General features: G+C 39.3%; 1 protein-coding gene across 1 annotated transcript in view; it reads right to left on the bottom strand.

Annotated features, from left to right (window-relative positions):
* Positions 1 to 1606: 1606 nt before the first annotated feature.
* Positions 1607 to 19058, bottom strand: part of Znf385d (zinc finger protein 385D) — a 203159-nt gene continuing 185707 nt past the window's right edge. The window contains exons 5-7 of the mRNA XM_051140332.1: positions 4585 to 4763; positions 3278 to 3379; positions 1607 to 2305 (exon numbers count right to left, since the gene is read on the bottom strand). Of these exons, the coding sequence (XP_050996289.1) occupies positions 2072 to 2305; positions 3278 to 3379; positions 4585 to 4763 (515 nt within the window). The 3' untranslated portion in view covers positions 1607 to 2071. The remainder of the gene's footprint in view (positions 2306 to 3277; positions 3380 to 4584; positions 4764 to 19058) is intronic.

Below are 19058 nucleotides of genomic sequence, written 5' to 3'. Positions count from 1 at the left end.
TATATTTTCTTGTGCTCCCTTTCCTTCCACTTTGCATACTTTTCTTTACAATCTTTCTTTCTCGTTCCTCATTTAAATGTTGTTTTGGTTGTTTGTTAAGTAACAGATATATGTAGCCAGCTGTTTTAACGATACACTTATAAGACAAATTCTACAGCTAGACACTGGAAAGTCCTCTAGAGACCACCTTTAACAGTCAGCACCAAACACTCTGTGCATATTCTTTAAATATAAATGACAAGTGCTAAACGCCTCTCTCTCCCCAGGGACTCCTTAATTCTTTATTCCTCTCTGAAGGTCACTGTAATTGACATAAAAGCAGTTTCAGGAAGGCCACACTCAGTCCATCCTAAAGTTTTAAAGAGTGTTTATAAAACCTTTTCAAAAATAATTTTTACTTTTAAGACTTAATCACAGAAGGCTGATGTGTACATATTTTCTTCTTGTTCTCTTAATGAAGGTCATCATTCTTGAATGCAATGATCTGTCTGCATCCAGCCCCACCATATCCGTAAGTGCAAGCTAGCTTTCTATGGGAAAAAGCATACTGCCTTTATCACAAATTAAAGGCACAGCTATTTCATGCCACTTGTTACCAATTTAATGATAACATGTAACTCTGAGTGGTTATAGAATTATCTCATATAGATTTTCTTTTTATAAGTCGTTTTCTTAAATCTTTCTAACATATATACAATATACATACATACATTCATATATATATATACATATATATATTCCCCTGATAAATCTTTTTTAAAGATAAAACATCAGTTCCTTTCATCTCTGTGTTAAATATCAAAGGCAATTCTTATTTCGCAATGCCACTGGAGAAATGATGGTCTGGGGGAACCTTGCTAATACACTTTGTTAATGCCATATCATTGGTTTAATTTTTTTTGATACTACTAACATTTAAACTTCTGTTAGGGGTTTATGCCAAGTCAGTAGAAAAAAATAACAATAAACATGGCTACAGCTCATGTTTATGCCTTTCTTCATACATTCATATTTAAAGCAAAACACTTTGCTATGGACTACTGGCATGACGGAAAGGGTTATTGTAAAAGACTAGTTTTCTCTGCTTTTGTAGGTCTGTGTTCATTTTACATCACCATCTGAGATTCTGACAGCTCCTCATGCTTAGAATAAGACAGTTATACTGATTTCTTACTACTTGCTCATGACATGTGGGTTGATTGGCTTTCAGACACATTGCCATTCCAAACATTTCACTTGCCCTAGAAATGCATGTTCCAAGTGGGAAACTGGTATTTTGTGATGAAGTGTCTTTCTCGGTGCTGTTCCACCTCTAAGCATACAGGAGGGGAGTGCAGGCCATGGAAGCTTCCAGGATACCATCTGGTGTTTGGTTTTTTTTTTTTTTTTTTTTTTTTCTTTTACTGATTATAGGTATGAAATAGCTGTTCATTCTACCTTTTGCAATTCTTTAATACCTAACGGCATAGATTGAGACACAGCACTATTGTTTGACAAGACATCTACTGTATCTACTTTTGTTTGGATACATACCCAATAACTGCTGTCATAGCCAGAGGACCAGCAAGGGCACTACTATTCACAGTGTTGCTTTTGTTTTTTGTTTTTTTTGTTGTTGTTGCTTTTTTCTTTTTTATATATTATTATAATCTACAGAGTAAATTATTATATATATATACATTGTAATCAGTTAATGCCCTTAAACAATGTATAATTGTTTCAGAAAGCAGGAAATGCAGGGGAAACAGGTGCCCAAAAAGCACAGTCACAAAAACTCTGCAAATTCTAGATACCACTATGAGTCAGTGCTGGAGATAACTTCTAAAACAATCAGTGTTCAAGAAGAATGCTTTAATTTGGAGAAAATGCCTCACCTTCCCTCCCCTCCCCCTTGCCCGACCCGCCACTTTTTTTTTTTTTTAAATACTCTTTTCATTTTACTATCAAAAGTCCTGGCTCTTCAGATACACTTTATACTATAAATAAACACTGCATAGTTCTCTTTTGTTTGATTTTAGTTTCATTTTGTTGTTTTAAAAATTATTGCAGTACAACACCTCCTGTTTAGAATTCAGTATGGAGCAAAGAGCACAGGAGTGTGGGTGGTCCGAATGGGTCCAGGGGCTGGCCTCAGGAGAGCCGGAGGAAGGGCAGAGGTCTGGAAGAGGGCGGCTGCAGGAGCAGTTCGAAGACTGAAGGGGGAGTTCACTGCCACAGCAGCTGCAGCCGCTGCGGCTGCCAGTGGGTTCGGGAGAATTCTGGGAGCCAGAGGCTTTGAAGGTTCTTTTGAAAATACTAATTTTACCTGAAAAGAAAAGAAAATTGAAAAGGATCAAGAACAAACGTTTTAGAGCTGCTAGTTGGAATACAAGCCAGGAAGCCACAGTGGTGAGAAGTGAAGTGCTAGTAGGAGAACTATTAAAAGTGTAGATTTATTTCTCTGGGGAAAGGTTGAAGGTAACTACACTAGCCTATCAAGCATACTTAAGAATCTTCCAGAGATGAACTCAACAATTTTCTGCAGTTTAGTAGAAATTTATACCCCCCCACACCCCTGTCTTGAGGAAAAGAATAGAGGAGTGTTGTGCTGAACTTTATCCACGTAGCAACTTTCATGAAGCAAATATTGGTTTTTAAACGGCATTAGTCACACCGCCATGTTTCCGACTCTAGAAGGCATATGTGATCTATTGTGGAGAAGACATTTTCTATGACCTGGTTTTTTGTTTGTTTGTTTGTTTGTTTTTTGTTTTGTTTTTGTTTTTCTGGCATCTACATGTCCTTTAATGCACCATCATACAAAATCTAACCATATCCTTCGGATAGTGTTTTTCAAATGACAAGTTTGGAAGAGTACAAAAGTTGCCTGCCCTCTTTGCTTGCCTCTCCAACACCTGAACTTAGCAGTTCGCGGACTTGTTTATCTCTGACGTCCTTTGTTAACTTGTTTGCAAACGTCAGGACCACATTCTAAGTAATTGAGCACTTCACTCAAAAGCCTGGCTTTTCTCCAGGCTACGTGCTCAGGGACAAAGCTCAGCTTAAACACAGATGAGCTGAAGCTAACGTGGCAAACATCGAAACAAGTCACATGAATAAGGAGTCCATTGGTGGAGGGCAGACTGGACCTCTAAATCATCTGTTTCTATTTTCTTCAGTAGAACACATCTATTCCACTTTGTAACTGGCAGCCTCCACCCAAAATATGTCTTAAGCAGACTTAAGATGACACAGAGACCCATCACATGCTCTTTTAGGAAGCAACAGTGTCACTCACCCCCAGCGGATGTGCTGCCTTCTGCAGTTTGTTGTAGGGGCTGTATTTAGGTTTGGGGGGCTTCCCAGCAGCTCTGTCTTTGTGCCTTCTACTGCTAATGTGCTATGGAAAGCAATCAAAATGACAGCTTTGAAAACAACACGTCTAAAGCGTTCCACAATTAAAAAAAAAAAAAAAAACTGGAAGAAGATAATGCTGATTTCATGCAAGTTTCATAAAGACAAAAAGAAAAGAGCAGAGTCCACTTCTGTGTTTGGATCCTGAAGCCTTTCACACCATTCATGTTAATGTATTTTTAATAAACAGAACAGTTTCTTCTTCTCTGCCTTTGTTTTATCACTGCACACATCTCCTCAAAAGTATTTACTGAGGAAAGGATGTCTAAAGGAATTTTATGTGCAAAGAAACAAACATGCCCAGACAGGCATGAATGTATTTCCATATCAATATTTATCCTCACATTTGTGCAGCCAAATGTCAACCCCTTAAATTCTAAAAATAAATAACTGATGTACAAATTACCATCCATACACAAAACACAATACTACATAAAGGTTGAACTTTCAGTTGGAAATATACCACCACATTCTTTAAAAGGCTATTTGGAGCATAAATAAGTGTTCAGTTTTAGTCATTGCAACAGCAATTGTATGAAGGAATTAGAAATACAGTACAATAAATATAGACAATGAAAGGACATAAGGTAAATGAACAGCATAGCATGAAATTAGCTGTAGTGTGAAAATATCTAAATAACTAAAAATAGAACATCGTGTATTGGTCTTTAGTGAAAACTAGTAGTTTTGAGTAGAAAACTTAGCAAAGTTCTGATATCCTTGCTCTTCTCAAAGTTCCCACACAAGAAACAAACAATTTGCACCAGGTTTTATTTATTGGCACTGTATCTTAAAATTTCCTCAGCAACTAAAATGAACATATGCTAAGTTAAAGCAATGGCTAAAATATAACTGAGAATGAGAGTAGGTGAACGGATATGCTGATTGGTGGATGGAGAAGCAGGTTGATAACCTGGTGAGTGGATGGTGCGTGAATGGATGTGTGGAAGGATGGATAAATGTGTTGGTGGGTGTATGGGTTGATGGATGAGTGGGTAGATGGTTAGGTGAATGGGCAGGAGAATCAGTGGTTATATGGAGTGTTTGGTGGGTAGGTGGATGGGTGGAGAGTGGATGGGTAGGTGGATGGATGGAAGGGTAGATGGATGGTGGGAAAGAAAGACATGAGAAGATTGGTAACACACACAAACTGCTTATCACAAGGTATCTCCTTTGCTTTGCTTATAGTACCTGTTTGAGTTGTGTTTCTGAGTTGACATGCACATCACATATTTCACAGTGAAACGTTTTGTTCTGGAGGCCTGTGTTTCCCTTATTAACAGGTCCTTTGCCCTTCATTCCAGCCCGAGGAAAGGCCTTGATAGTTCCACTTCCATTGCGGGCTTCTAGCATGGTTTTGTGCTTAGTACCTATGGGGAATATTTAGAAAAAAGAGAAAAAGAATAGGAATAGAAAGAAGAAAAAAAATATCTTATTAATGATAGCATTCAAATGGAATACTGAACTTGAGGTTTTACTGAAATATATCCAGGACACAGCAGATTGTAACAAGGAACTCTTGTTTTATAAGACAGTATTAAATTGTTAACTTTTTAAAACACTGAATGCCACAAATAAGCACTATCGGTAAGTACAGTAATTAAAAGAGAAGCCTGGGGCAACATTCGATGGGAGTGACTTTGCCTCATTTACTCTTGATGCTAATATGACATAAATGATGGCTGCTAAGGAGGAGTGATCTGTTTGCTGAGTGAATAGTTGGAGGTAATGTGGACCAAATGTAATCAGGTTAGGCATGGTGTGCTTACAGCAGTGGCACTAATTAAAAAATGCACCTTAAACAGAGTGCAAGCAAGGTTTCTTGTCTTTGTGTTTTAGGCTCAAAGAGAAGGAGTAATAATAGTAGTAGTTATGACCTTAAATTTGTTTATTTTAGAAGCCAGAAGAGGATGTTACATCCTCTAGAGCTAGAGTTATAGGCACTCGTTATAGCACCCTCCCATGGGTGCTGGGGATGTGACTGGGGTTCTCTGCACGAACACTAAGCACTGCTAACCACTGAGCCATCTCTTTAGCCTGTTGAATAATGCTACATAAGGTTACTGGTGGAGTATAATCGCAGATGTAAATGAATGACTGAGAAGTGATAACATTGTTTAAAGGCCAGGTAGGTGTGCTAAAAATAAATTGTGTTTTAAAGTACTAAACCACTAAATCTATAGACTGTCTTACATAATTGATGTAACTTTATTTAGCTGCCATTAACATTTGTTTTCTGGGATCACTGTTGTTATATATAGTTCATAGTGGCAATTTCCCCTCAAAAATTGCTTCACATGTTCCACTTTTTTCTAGTCAGTATTTTTCATACTTAATGTATACTTTCACCATGGAATTTCTTCGATTCTTTATGCTGTTTTATTTTTTAAATTCATCTTAAAATATATATTTTATTAATGTATTCATATTACATCTCAATTGTTAGCCCATTCCTTCTATCTTCCCATTCCTCCCTCCCTTCCATTTTCCCCTTACTCCCCTCCCCTATAACTGTGACTAAGGGGGACCTCCTCCTCCTGTATATGCTCATAGGGTATCAAGTCTCTTCTTGGTAGCCTGCTATCCTTCCTCTGAGTGCCACCAGGCCTCCCCATCCAGGGAATGTGGTCAAATATCGGGCACCAGAGTTCGTGTGAAAGTCAGACCCCACCCTCTACTCAACTGTGGCAAATGTCCTGTCCATTGGCTAGATGTGGGTAGGGGTTCAAAGTTTACTGCATATATTGTCCTTGGCTGGTGTCATAGTTTGAGCAGGACCCCTGGGCCCGGATCTGCCCATCATAATGTTCTACTTGTAGGTTTCTAGAACCTTCTGGATCCTTCTATTTCCCCATTCCCCCTTGCTTCTCTTACCTAGAGTCCCAAAAATTCATTTTTGTAGTACCCTTTTCTACTTGTTTTTATGAGATTGCTGGTCAGATCTGCAGATGTGTAAAAAGTGTTTCTGAGTGACAAGTGCAGAACTCTTGAATAGTCATGAGAAAACAATGTCATGAGTATGATACAGATCACATCATGCTAAACAAGAGACAAACCCACGAAAGAACGCTATAGCCACATTTTCCTCATAAAAAAGAAAAGAAAAACATGCTTCTCCAAGACCAAGTGCAAAAGCCTTTTTCTGTAGCTTAGACAACTCATGTTGACGAAGACTATTATTTTTAGTGCCTAGCTACTAAAATGCTCTTGTACTAAAGAAAGAACTGGCATCTTGCAAGAGGGGAGGATAAACAAAGGCAAGAGCCACAGAATGGGTTCACAGTGGTGGCTGAGATGTTTCATTGCTTGTTTTGAGTGACCACTTTTGTATGGCAGGGTGCACAAATCCTTTCCATGTCTTCTGAATTTTGAAGAGAGTAAGGGACACTAATGTTCTAGGGAGTAAGAAAACAATACATAGATAGCTATCTGAACAGATGATTCTACCGACATTTCAGACAAAATGGAAAGCACTTATGGGGTAATTTTGACTAAGGAATGTGTAAGAAAACTGTTGGTCAATTCTCTTTCCTTCACTAGGGATCCCTTGTTAAGCTTAGCTTTGATTCATTTGTGAGTTTGTACTGGTAGCTATTATGTAGAATACACACACACACACACACACACACAGACACACACACACACACACACACACACACACGTGCACGCATGCTAAAAATGTAGCAAAGCTGGTATAACAGGCACTTTACCTAAGTGCTAGACTCTCTGGCTACCATTTATCCTCAAGTACAGACAGATATTTGTGCAGCATAACTTTATGTACATAGTTGCAGAATGTCACTCATATTAGTCAATGTATGGTTAATATGAGATTTTCAGAGTTGGTACAAGCTGTGAAGGTAGCTATATTTTCTTGAAATGTAGCAAACTTCAGGGAAAAAATGTGTATTATTTTTTAAAGCATTTATATCTTTGATAGAAAAAATATTTGTTAATAATATAAGCATCATGGACATTAGAAACTTATCTTTATGGAATATTTAATGCATTTTAGAGCCTATACTACATTTTCTCCTCCTCACTGACACCCCGGAAATGAGTGCTATTATTATCCTTCCTACAGGTGACAAAACAGGTGCTAAAAGGTCAGGTCACTTGCACGTGGTGATAAGGCAAACATCATTTGAAGTTATAGGAAACAGAAAGCAGATTCCTAGCTTCATTTCAAATACTAAGGACTTTTAAGCCATTAGGGCACAGTATTATACAAGTCTTTCTTCAGTACACCTTTCCACCCAGCAATGTAGGCCACTGAAAACATGGATTTTACTACAAGTCTTTTTAATCCCTTCACCCTGTGTTCCCTGTAATCCATGCTTCTCTCTACTTAGCAGAGCTTCAGGAATCATGGCATCTGGGACATGTGCCTCTGGCTAGTGATACATCTCGGGTTTCAGCATTCTGTGAGCATCTTACAAAACTGAGACCTGCTCAGCTTCGCATTGCAAACCTGTAACTGCCCTTGACTACTTCTCTGAGGAAAGAAACTGTGGGCAGTCGGGTTGACTGCCACATTTATAAAGCTGACGCTGACAACGGCCTCCATCTGCAGTTCCATGTCTTCTGGAAGAAGAAACCACAGCTTGAATGTGTAAGTCATAAGGTTTTCGGATATCCTGTTTATGTTTGCTATTGTTTAGTTCTGGATATCTTGGACAAGGAAAACATTCTTCCACAATGGGGAGGGGTTTGTCTTACTCTTCATTCTCTAAGGTTCTTAGGATGTCTTTCTCTTTGTCCTCGTCCTCCTCTCCCTCCTGGTTTTCCTTCAACTCCTTCCTCTTCCCCTAATCATTCCTCTTCAAACTCCTCCCCTTATTCCTCCAACTCTTACTCTCCTTCTCCTCCTGTGTCTCCTACCCCTCCTTTTCCTGTGCTGCTGGGGAGTGAACCCACAGCCTCACATTTACCAAGTCAGCACGCTCCTGTAGAGCTCAATCCCAGACTGAGGACTCCCTTTCCTTTTCCGCTTTGCAAGTTAGATGCTAGTATAAAAAAAAAGGTGAATAAAAGGGAAATTAAAGATCTAATGAATGAATAAACTTGTAATTGTAAATAATTTGTTAAAAAAATAGAAGATTAAAAAAAAAAAAACAAACATCATTCTTACCAAGAAGAATTGGCCAAAACATAAAAAAATGTTTGTTATTTTCCAGTCTTTTATTTTCGATTTGAACTTATTAATTGGTAGTGCATGTGTGTTAAGGGAGCCATAGCACACTGCAGTAGACAGGACAATTTTGTGGAGTCAGTCTTTTCCTTTCCCCCTGAGGTAGGGATTGAAATCAAACTGCCAGGCTGGTGTGGCATGGCTGTTACCTTACCTAATAAACCAGCTCCCATCCTTTTATTTATAGAAGTGAATTTTTAAAAGATTGAAAAACTTATTAAAAGTTATAGTACATAAACATTCTCATGGAACTGCATATTCTTTTAGAAATGTACATGGTTTTTGGTGACAGCATTAATCAGGATAATCACTTATCCTGTGCTGAGAATTAGAATTACTTCTTTTCTTCCTAATATAATTAGTTTGTATTAAGCATTATACTCATTAAACTTGTTATTAAAAATTTGATAGTTTCTTTGATAAGGATTTTTGTAAGTGGTACTGTAAAAACAAAGAATCTGAGTATTTTTAAGTGTCTTGATCCAAACTTCATAAGCATTACTAAGGTAGTTCCATAGAGAAAATGTGTCTTGCTATAATCTATCTTGGTATGATGTGTAATTTTCCCATTTATAAACAATCCCAATGCCTTGAACTAAATCCCTCATGCCCTTTTATACATCTATGTTGAACACCATGTAACTGTAGTCTCAGTGCCTCAGGAAACTGCCAATAGCCTTCGAGCTGCCTTCTCACTCACAAGTTCATTGATCTGGCTTATGAGTGTCAGTTTACTGGATTAAAGTAATCTGCACACACAACACAGTGCAGGGTGGTTTTTGATGTGCTGAGCTATGCACTTCAGCGTGTACTGTCCCCTGCATCCCACAGAGAGAAGCACATCAACATGCATCGAAGTGATGTTGAGCATCACAAGCCCCGTGTACTCTTCTTCAAGAACCTTAACTGGAAAATTAACCCTTTGTCACCCAGACTCCCATAAAGAATATAACTTCCATGTTAATTACATTTTACTTTAACCTCTGGGAAAAACAAAACCCCATATACACAAACTTTAAGCACCTAGAACAGAATCTATGGTGTCAGAGGGCCAACCAATGCCATAAGTGATTAAAAACTATAGTAGTTCTCTTAGTTCCCCAGTTTTATCAGGATCAAACATAAACTCCAGTTTGGTAAGAGCAGAGAGAAGTAAAGAGCAGTGTTTCAAGCAGGGGCAAGGAGAATGTTTTCTTTACACCAGAAAGACGCTGGCAGGAAAAAAAGACAGCTAGAGTGAATCTGGGCAATAAGACTAAGTGTACAGTGAGCCAAGGGTCCAGGAAACCTGGGGAAACTCTGTTCAGGATGAGGGGCTCAGTGGTCAGATGTGATGAGAAGAAAAACATGAAGTCCTATATAAACCAATAAGCAGATGAATGACAGACATTCAGAATATTCTTTTACTCAGATTACCCTAGAACTCTGACCATGGGGAACACTGAGGTATTTTCTCATGAGAAACCCTGTAACTGTCTCAACATATTAAGATCAGGCCCTGTCTGAATAGGGCACAACACCACGCTTTTATATTCCTTCTTCAATAGAGCAGCCCTACTCAACCGCAAAGAGACCAATAGCAGCAAATTCCATAATGTAACGAGAGGTGATGCTTAGTTATTTGCAAAAGCAGTGAGTTGACTTATATTTAACGTAAGCTAGTGTGGTGCTTTGAATACGAATGGCCCCTATTGCATCTTTGAATACGAATGGCCCCTATTGCATCATATATTTGAATGCTTGATCATCAAGGAGTGGGTCCTACTTGAGTAGGCAGAGGAAGTGTAAGCTTGTTGGAGGAAGTACGTGTCTGAGGGGGGCTCTGGGCTTTCAAAAGCCCAAGTCACTTTCGGTGGCTCTCTCTTGCCGGTGCCTGAGGGTAGAGTTGTAGAGCTCTCAGCTGCTATGTCTGCCTGCACACTCCCATGCTTCTAGCCATGGTGATAATGGATTGAACCTCTGAAACTGTAAGCCAGCCTCAACTGAATGTTTCCTTTTAGAAAAGTGCCACAGTTGTGGTGCCTCTTCACAGCAATAGAACGCTGACCGGCACAACTAGTTTGGTATTTTTCTTTTTATTTGTTATTTCCTGTTTATTTTTCAGAAAGGATCTCGCTATATAAGATAGCCCTGTTTGGCACTGAACTTACAATTCTCCTGTATCAGTTCTCTAAATATTAAGACTTCAGGCATATATCACTTCATCAAGGATCTTTTTAAAAAGGAACTTATAGATAAGTTATACATGTTTTATATCATATTCCAAGAACTCAAAAGGTTCAACGCCTGCCCATATGTCACTATACATCTCTGTGCTTTTCGTAGAAGCACTGTGCTGTGGGTAAGTTAGCAGGAACACTTTCAGTGAGTGACTTCACTGGAGGCACCAGCACTGCTTTGCACATGAGGCCACATTTAGCAAGAATTTTCCTGTAACTACATAGTGAGAAAATAATGTGTTGTCACAGCTCTGAAGTCACTTCTTCTATTTGTTAGCCAGTAAGAGGTCAACAAGTATGAAATAGCTAAATCCCAAACATTCACAGGAATGCACAAGCCCTTTTCATCAGGTTAGTCAGCCTAATGACTCACTGCACAGTCCTGCAGACACATTTCTAAACTACAGTGCTGGTATACTGTGCCATAGAAATGTCTACAGTGGTAAGGTTTGCCAAGGCTGCACATATTCAAGGTGAAAAACACACCTATTTGTCATGTGGCTTTTTAGCAGTTGAGGCATCAGAAGCTGAACTTGAAAATAGTTTAAATAACGTGAGGTCAGTGATGGACATATAAAAGCTCCTTCATAAGCAGGTAGGGCCAGGTGGGGGTTGAGCAAGTCAGCTTCCCCTTACTGTAATGAAGGAGCCCTATCAGGTTGTAGTTTGATTAGATGGTTTAGTTGTTTGGGGACATTTGATGACTAAGCGTTTCATGGCAGAAGCAAGTTGGTAGAGTCAGCTTTTTCACAGTCAGGAAAGGACAGAAAAGAAAGAGGACAGATTCCTACAGCCTCCTTCATGAACATACTCTCAGTGACACATAGCCCTTCATTGTCCTCCACTACCACAGTTTTTTCTAGTACAATATTTTGAAACATTCTCTGTGAATTTCATACAATATCTTTTGACCCTATCCACCACCACCTCCCCTTTCTAACTCCTCCTGGATACCACTCCAATACCCTCCTCCCAACTTCATGGTTTTTCTTTTTCCTTAACTAACCTATCCAGTCTAATTAGTGTTGCCATATATGCATGGGTAGGCAGGGCCTAACTATAAAAGCTTCTACTATCTTTCAACTTACCATATCAGGAACAAAGCCTTTAACACATGAGCCTCTGGAAATTTAGGGATGCCTAAGAGTATATTTTGGGTGTTCTGGTATGCATAGATTTATGTGAACTATGTGTGTGGATAATCCCAGTGGCCAGAAGAGGGCAGTAGATCACTTGGAACTTGAGTGAAGCATTAAGTAGGTGCTTAGAAAGGAATCTGGTCCCTATGAGCAGCGTGTACTCTTAATGACTGAACCATTTCTGTGGGTTTTTCTTTTTTTCTTTTTTCTTTTTTTTCTGTCAAATTCCCGCTGCAGAGCAAGGAGTTTCAATAATTAAAAAAAAAAAAAAGCTGTAAACACTGACCCTGGCTAAGTAGCTGAAGTAATGTGTTCACCTACATTACGCCCCCACATATTCTTGGCCTCCACTAGCCTAGAGCTTCTTCTTGAAGACAGAGGCCAGGTCTCACTCATAGCTCTGCTTTTATAGCTACCTCACAGTAGATGATTAATATGCATTAGTTGAGGCATTAGACATTAATTTACATCAACATGAAAGTAGGAATTTTTTTTTTTTTCATCTCAAAAGAGTTCTGTTTTCAGACTGCTGATTCAAGGATGCTGTGTCTCTCTCTGCCTCAGTGTCCACAGCAATAAAAAGAGGGAAGCAATGCGGGTCATTATTTGAGTGTTCTATTTATAGTATATTTTGTTTTAAGAATTGCTGTGAATATTCCATGTGCCCAATAACTTTTAGACAACTTTCTCTTCTCTTAGTTTAATTTTGGTAAAATAAAAGGAGAAATGTCCTTTTAAGAAATATTAAATTTTTCAAGTATCTTAAAACTGTAAAGTATCACTGTCCATTGATAGTGAACTAAAACTTGTGAGGGCTAGAACAAACTCTGCCTGGGGTTAGCAAAACCAGAGTCAATGCTTCATGCAATTACCAGACAAATCTGCCCAAATTAGTCCATTAGCTTGGATCATAAACCACTTGAAAGGTTTCTCTTTTCAAGTACATAGAGTAAAACAAAATCAAACTTAGTGGAACAATTAGGATGGTCAAGAGGACTTTCTTTTTAAAAGGCATCTTCTATATAGTCAGCATCTGTCATCTGCAAGTTTAAATGGGGGCTTTCTGCTCACTGGGAAGAACTGGGTCCCCATGGTGCTTTCTTTCAACTACTCTGTGCAGTCTTGTGGGACTTTTAATCAGCTCCATAGAGCTTTTAAGCCTGGCAAAGCAGAAATGCCTGCTTCAACCCTGTGCTCAAAGACATTGAATATACAAATCAATTAAGTGCAAAGTCAGATGATGACAGCTTTGCAAAACATAGGAAAAGAGCAACAGAAAAGGCTTCACCAATCCCCAGATACATGATAGCTGCTGTAATTGTACTGATCCCACATCTGACTCTTAAAAAGTACCATATGGTCCTAGAAGGGAGGCTATTCAAGACTGAGAGATGGATGTGAGAGGCACATCACAGAGAACACAATTTCTCAGCCCATACTCTCATAAGAAGACTATCTATGTATTTGATGGTAAATATGAAATTCCTTCTAGTTCATTCTACTAGGATGCATTATTGACATTTTTTGATAAAAGTCTTTATCACCCAAAACTTGCTTGTAGTAATTGTTTTGGGGTACAAATTCATTTCTAAGTGTTAGAAATAAATCAGTAACTATTTATACATATATATGTATATAATTCCCAGTGAGGAAGAGAAAATTATTATATGGACAAAGATGAACCATCCTCTTCCCCTGCAGCTTGGCAGCTTCTGAGGAAAGCTGCTCTTTAAGCCCACATTTTATTCTAGAAGAAAGATGAGTTCTTCAGCATGAGAAAGGGACAGTAGAGAGACGCAAGGTGATCATGGCTTTCTCTGAGTCCATCACTAAATGGACAAACTGAACCTGTCAACCTGCATTGAACTAGCACTGTAAGCCCGCAGCTCTAAAGACATCAGTGAAGAACAATGCATAATCCTACTGGCCTCAATTTGAAATGATGGCTGTGGTTAGTATAGGAGAATGCAGAAGTGATCTCCATTCGCACTGGATTAAGGCAACCCTCTGTACATTCAGTTGCTAATTGAAAAACTAGCAGGGTACAAAATGCTATCAGATTCTGCTGTTGTCGTTGCTATTGAGGAATCTCCTGTCTCAGTGTTGTGTAAAATTACATCCCAGTTCTGATTAGTTAATAAAGAAATCTATAACTGAGGGTGAGGGTTGGGTGGGGGTGTCCCAGGTGGTGGGAGAGAGAGGAAGAGAAGAGGAAGAAGAAAGTTGCCATGCTACGAAGAGCAGGTCACCATGGGGGAGTTGCCATGAGCACAAAATGGAACATGAACAGCCTGGGACAGGTTAATGAACACATGGATGGGTGATAGCCAGGATAGAAAAATCAGGTGGAATAGATCAATATCTGCTTGGTTATGGTGCCTGGAGCTTATTTTAAGTGTAACAGGTCTGTGTTGATTATGTGGGAACTAGAGTGACCATGGGAGGGGGCGGGGAAGGGAACCATTTATTCCAACAGGAGAAGGTTATCTCTCAGTGGGCATAAACCTGGGGTCCAGACACACAAATCCAGTTATAAATTTTGTTTTATCAGTAAACTCCTAGCAGTTCAAAGGGCTGTGCATAGTGGAGGCTTGGCTCATGATCCCTGTACTACAACATCCATTTAGAAATGACACAGTAGATGACAAAAAAGAAATGGTAGCCCAATGATAATAAGGATAAAAAAGCAGCGTTAAAACTAGTTCAGCTCTGAATTCTGTCATTCTTTCTTCCAAACCCAAGAGGAGAGGTTCACATGCAAAATGATGACTTCTATTTTCAGTTCTGGGAACTAACTCACAGCGTCTGACTGGCCTACATTTCCTGCCCAAACTAAGGTCCCATTTTATGATATATTCTATTCTGATAAGTAACCTACAATCCATAAAGTCAGCGAAGTTACATACAAAGGACTAAAGGAGACACATGGATCTCCCTGGAATGAGGAAACAGAGTAAATTTTATGGGTGAACTGGGAGTGCGTAAGGACAGGAATTGGAGGATCAGGTGGAGAAAGGAAGAGAAGATAAAGGTGAGGGAGGGAATGCAGGAAAAGATACCTAGAATTGAGGGGCATTTAAGGGATAATATGGAAACCTAGTGTAGTAGAAACTTCTTAAAATATATGAAGGAGATCTTAATAAGGTCTCCTAATAATGGGGTATACAGAGTCCCAATTGGTCATCACTTGTCACCAAACCAGGCTTCTAGTACTGAGACTGGGTTGCATTCAACTGAGTTGTTGGCCAAGGAGGTTCCATGGAAATCCCTAAACAGTCCAAGCTGTTGCCAAGACAATAGGTTGCTCTCCACAAACTGACTCCATGGCCCATTGACAAGTACAGCTTCCACACAACTCAATGAATAAGAAAAAAATGTAGCTAGTGCCTACTCAGTACTCTGTAGGTTATGAAAAGAGAAAAACAGACAGCAACACGGCCACAGAAACTTTGACTTACAATCTGTTTTGCATGCGAGATATGCTCAGGCAGGCAATGGTGGGACAAAGATAGTGAGAACAACAAACTAATGTCTGGTTTGACAGGAGGTCCACGTCACAACTAGGAACCCATACTTGACACTGATTCAGTGACAAGAACCAGAGACTAGCTAGCCCAGAGACCTAGAGTAAATGTAAACACTAGTGGTATAAAACAAAACAAATCAAAGAAGGAAAGAAAGAAACAAACAAACAAAGAGAAAAAATAAGTATCAGGCCGGCACAATGACAAACATCTGTAATCCCAACACTTGGGGAGGCCAAGGCAGGTGGACCTCTGAGTTTGAGGCCAGCCTGGTTTACAAAGCAAGTCCAGGATATCCAATGCTACACAGAGAAACCTTGTCTTGAAAACCCCAAAAATAAATAATCAAATAAATACAATAAAGTGATTAAAAAAATACCTCCAAGTGATAATCTCCTGTACTCATAGATCAGTGCCTTTATACACTCATCATAATAGAAGCTTGTTCCTGCAGCAGATACAAACTGATAGAGAGACCCATAGCCAGATAGACAATATACAGAGAGAGAAAATCCTTGAAACACACAGATTTAAAAGGAATGTCTCTCCTCAAAAGGGATCAAATCCCTCCCCTCACAGGTCAGGGAACCCCACTGAAGAGGAGGCAGAATGATTCTAAGAGCCAAAGGGGATGGTGGACACCAGGAGAACAAGGCCCTCTGAATCTACTGAGTAAGGCTCATATAAACTGGGAGAGACTAAAGCAGCATAAACAAGACCTAAACGGTTCTGTACCAGATCCTCTGTATAGATATTATCGCTTTCAGCTTAGTATTTTTAAGGGGACTCTTGAGTTTATGAACCAGTGGGCCTATGATTCCAGTGCCTGCTCTTGGGACTCTTTTCCTTCTGTTAGGTTTGCTTGTCTTCTAGCCTTGATATCATGGTTTTTACTTATCTGGTTATATTTTATTTTGTCAAAAAGTAACAGAAAAGCTAAAAAAAAAAAAATATTTTATTCTGTGTGTGTGTGTGTGTGTGTGTGTGTGTGAGTGTGTGTGTAAGAGTGCCTTTGAGGGCCAGATGCTTTGCCAGAGTCTCATGTTTATGGTACAAGTGGCACAACTGATGGACAACAATATATTTTCTGATATGGACAACTAGTACCTCTTAGGTTTGGGACCCCTTTAGGCATTTTACATGCATGTAAGTGCATGTGAGTGGCTCAGAGGCCAGAGGAGGGCATTGGATCTCCTGAAGCTGGAAGTTCAGCCACTTGTACTAGGAACTAAGTTCTACTCCCATGGCAGAGCAGCAAGCACTCTCAACCACTGAGCCACCCACTATTATGAGTTTTGCTTGGTCACTCCAGAAGCCCACAGTGAAAATTGGTTAAATAAAGCAGTTTATTTTATGTTGTCTGATTTCCCTTCTTTCTTTGTATTTCTTAGTCCCCAAGCTTTGGCTCCTCTACTCTCTATATACTACTATTTACTGTCAGGTCTCTGCTTCAGAATCTAAGCCTCTAGGAAATCAAACTAAGTTACCCAACAACAATCCTATGTTGAATCCTTCAACTCTGCAACCATTCCTGGCAGGAGTGGGCCACATATCAAGGCTTCCTTCATTAGATTTCCCTACAGAAGACTGCAAGCAAAAGATCCAGAGGTAGCTCATGTGTTACTCATGTGCAGCAGGGTGTGGAAGTGGACACTACTGCATCCTCTTAGATGCACAGAGGATAAGGTCCAGATACTGTAGCCTCTTAACACTCTCGTAGTTAACTACAATAGAACACATCTGGAATCAAGTACAGTGTGTGTTGAGAAGGGATCAAAACTTAATGGCTATTTTTGTCTTCTTCCTTTGCCACTTCTAGTCTTTACACAGCCGTGTAGTTCAAGTGTAGGGACAAGACCTAAGTGAGTCAGGGACTCTGGTGGTACTTTCCAAATAGAAACATCTTTCTGATTCAGGAAGGAAAATGCAAGGAAGAAGATGACTCAAAGTTTGGCAAGCAGAGGGATAGTTGTAGTGGTCATCACAGGCTGCTTCTCCAAAAGGAACAGTCCTGTAAAGGGACAAGAGGAACAAGGGCCACATAGCCATTTCTTTGAACTTTCAGATGAGATGCTTGCAGCCATCCTCAGCTTTGTCAGTAGAAGAACTCCGAGGGTTCTTTGTCTCTTTCCAAAGGGAGACCTGTCCTCATGTGTTGTGACTGGATAGATACATATATATGCTTTCATGGGGCATTTTCACACGCAAAGTAGAATTAAGAGCACACAATTGGAATATAAAAATAATGACCCCATTTGATATAATGAAACATGATTCCTTTGCCCTTAAATCAAATATTTCTTAAGATAATTGAAGATGCTCTAAAATCTTATAAATTTATAACTTCAAACACACAGGCATGGTTGAGTTGTAAATTTGGCCAATTCTAAAATAAATGTACTCCTCTGTCCTCTGTCATTACATAGAATGATCACACTTCGTGAGAATAAATGGGTTTTGATGGTGTTTACTGGCTCTTGATGTCTGAGCATCAAAGTATCAAAGTAGACCTGCATGGTGGAGATGCTGACTTAGGAGGCTTGTCTGTGTTTCTCTGTTTACAAACTCATGAATGCTGCTGACTGCAACTAGATGAATTATGCTCCACTTGCAGTCTCTTTTCAGAGCACAAAGTCAAAATTCAAATATCACCTGTGTAGCACTACCATTGGCTAGTGGTGCAGCTTACACCAGCAACATGAAATTAGGGCATGAATCACTATGATTCTCCATCCACTATATCCACTGACAGATCCGGGCCCTGAAGCCTGAATTTTAGCTTAAGGTTGATTTTGTCAATCAAGTAAGGTTTTAGAGAAAAGATTATATTTTTAAATATGCATACACAGATTAAAAAGAGGCATGTGTGTATATATGTCACACATGCAGACATATATTTGTACACATATGTATATGTGTGTAGGTGTGTATGTATGTATGTGTGCATATGTGTATGTATGTATGTGTGCATATGTGTATGTATGTATGTGTGCATATGTGTATGTATGTATGTATGTATATATGTATGTATCTCACACATCCAAATACAAAAAGCAATTCTATGGAACCATACTGAAAGGCTAATTGTTTCCTGATCCTTCATGTTCCAGTTTACTTCTTTCTGTTTTATTAATATAATCATTCAATGGGGGCGAGGCAGAGGGATTTTTGTAAATCTGAGGATAGGCTGGTCTACACAGCAAGTTCCATGCCATCCAGCAATACACTGTAAGATTCTAGCTCAAAATTGAATACATAAAATAAATGGCTAAGATATGACTCAGCAATAAAGACCATTTGTGCTAGCTAGATTTATGTCAACCTGACACAGACTATTGCCACTTGACAAAGGGAGCCCTGATGAAATGTGCCTCCATAAGATCAGACTATAGATCATTTTCTTTTTTTATTAATTAATTAATTTATTTATTTACTTTACACCCCAGTTGTAGCCCCCTGCCTCCTCTCTTTGCCTCCCAGTCCCACCCTCCTTCCCCATCCACCCTTCCCTATTCCTCAGAAAAATGGAGCCCCCTACCCAGGACTGATTTGGTCTTCTTTCCCTCTGCTCTGCAAGGCAATCCTGTCAGGG

Source organism: Acomys russatus, chromosome 3, assembly GCF_903995435.1.
Source record: "Acomys russatus chromosome 3, mAcoRus1.1, whole genome shotgun sequence".
In the NCBI taxonomy this organism is placed as follows: Eukaryota; Metazoa; Chordata; class Mammalia; order Rodentia; family Muridae; genus Acomys; species Acomys russatus.
This window is presented reverse-complemented; position numbering and strand designations above follow the sequence as displayed.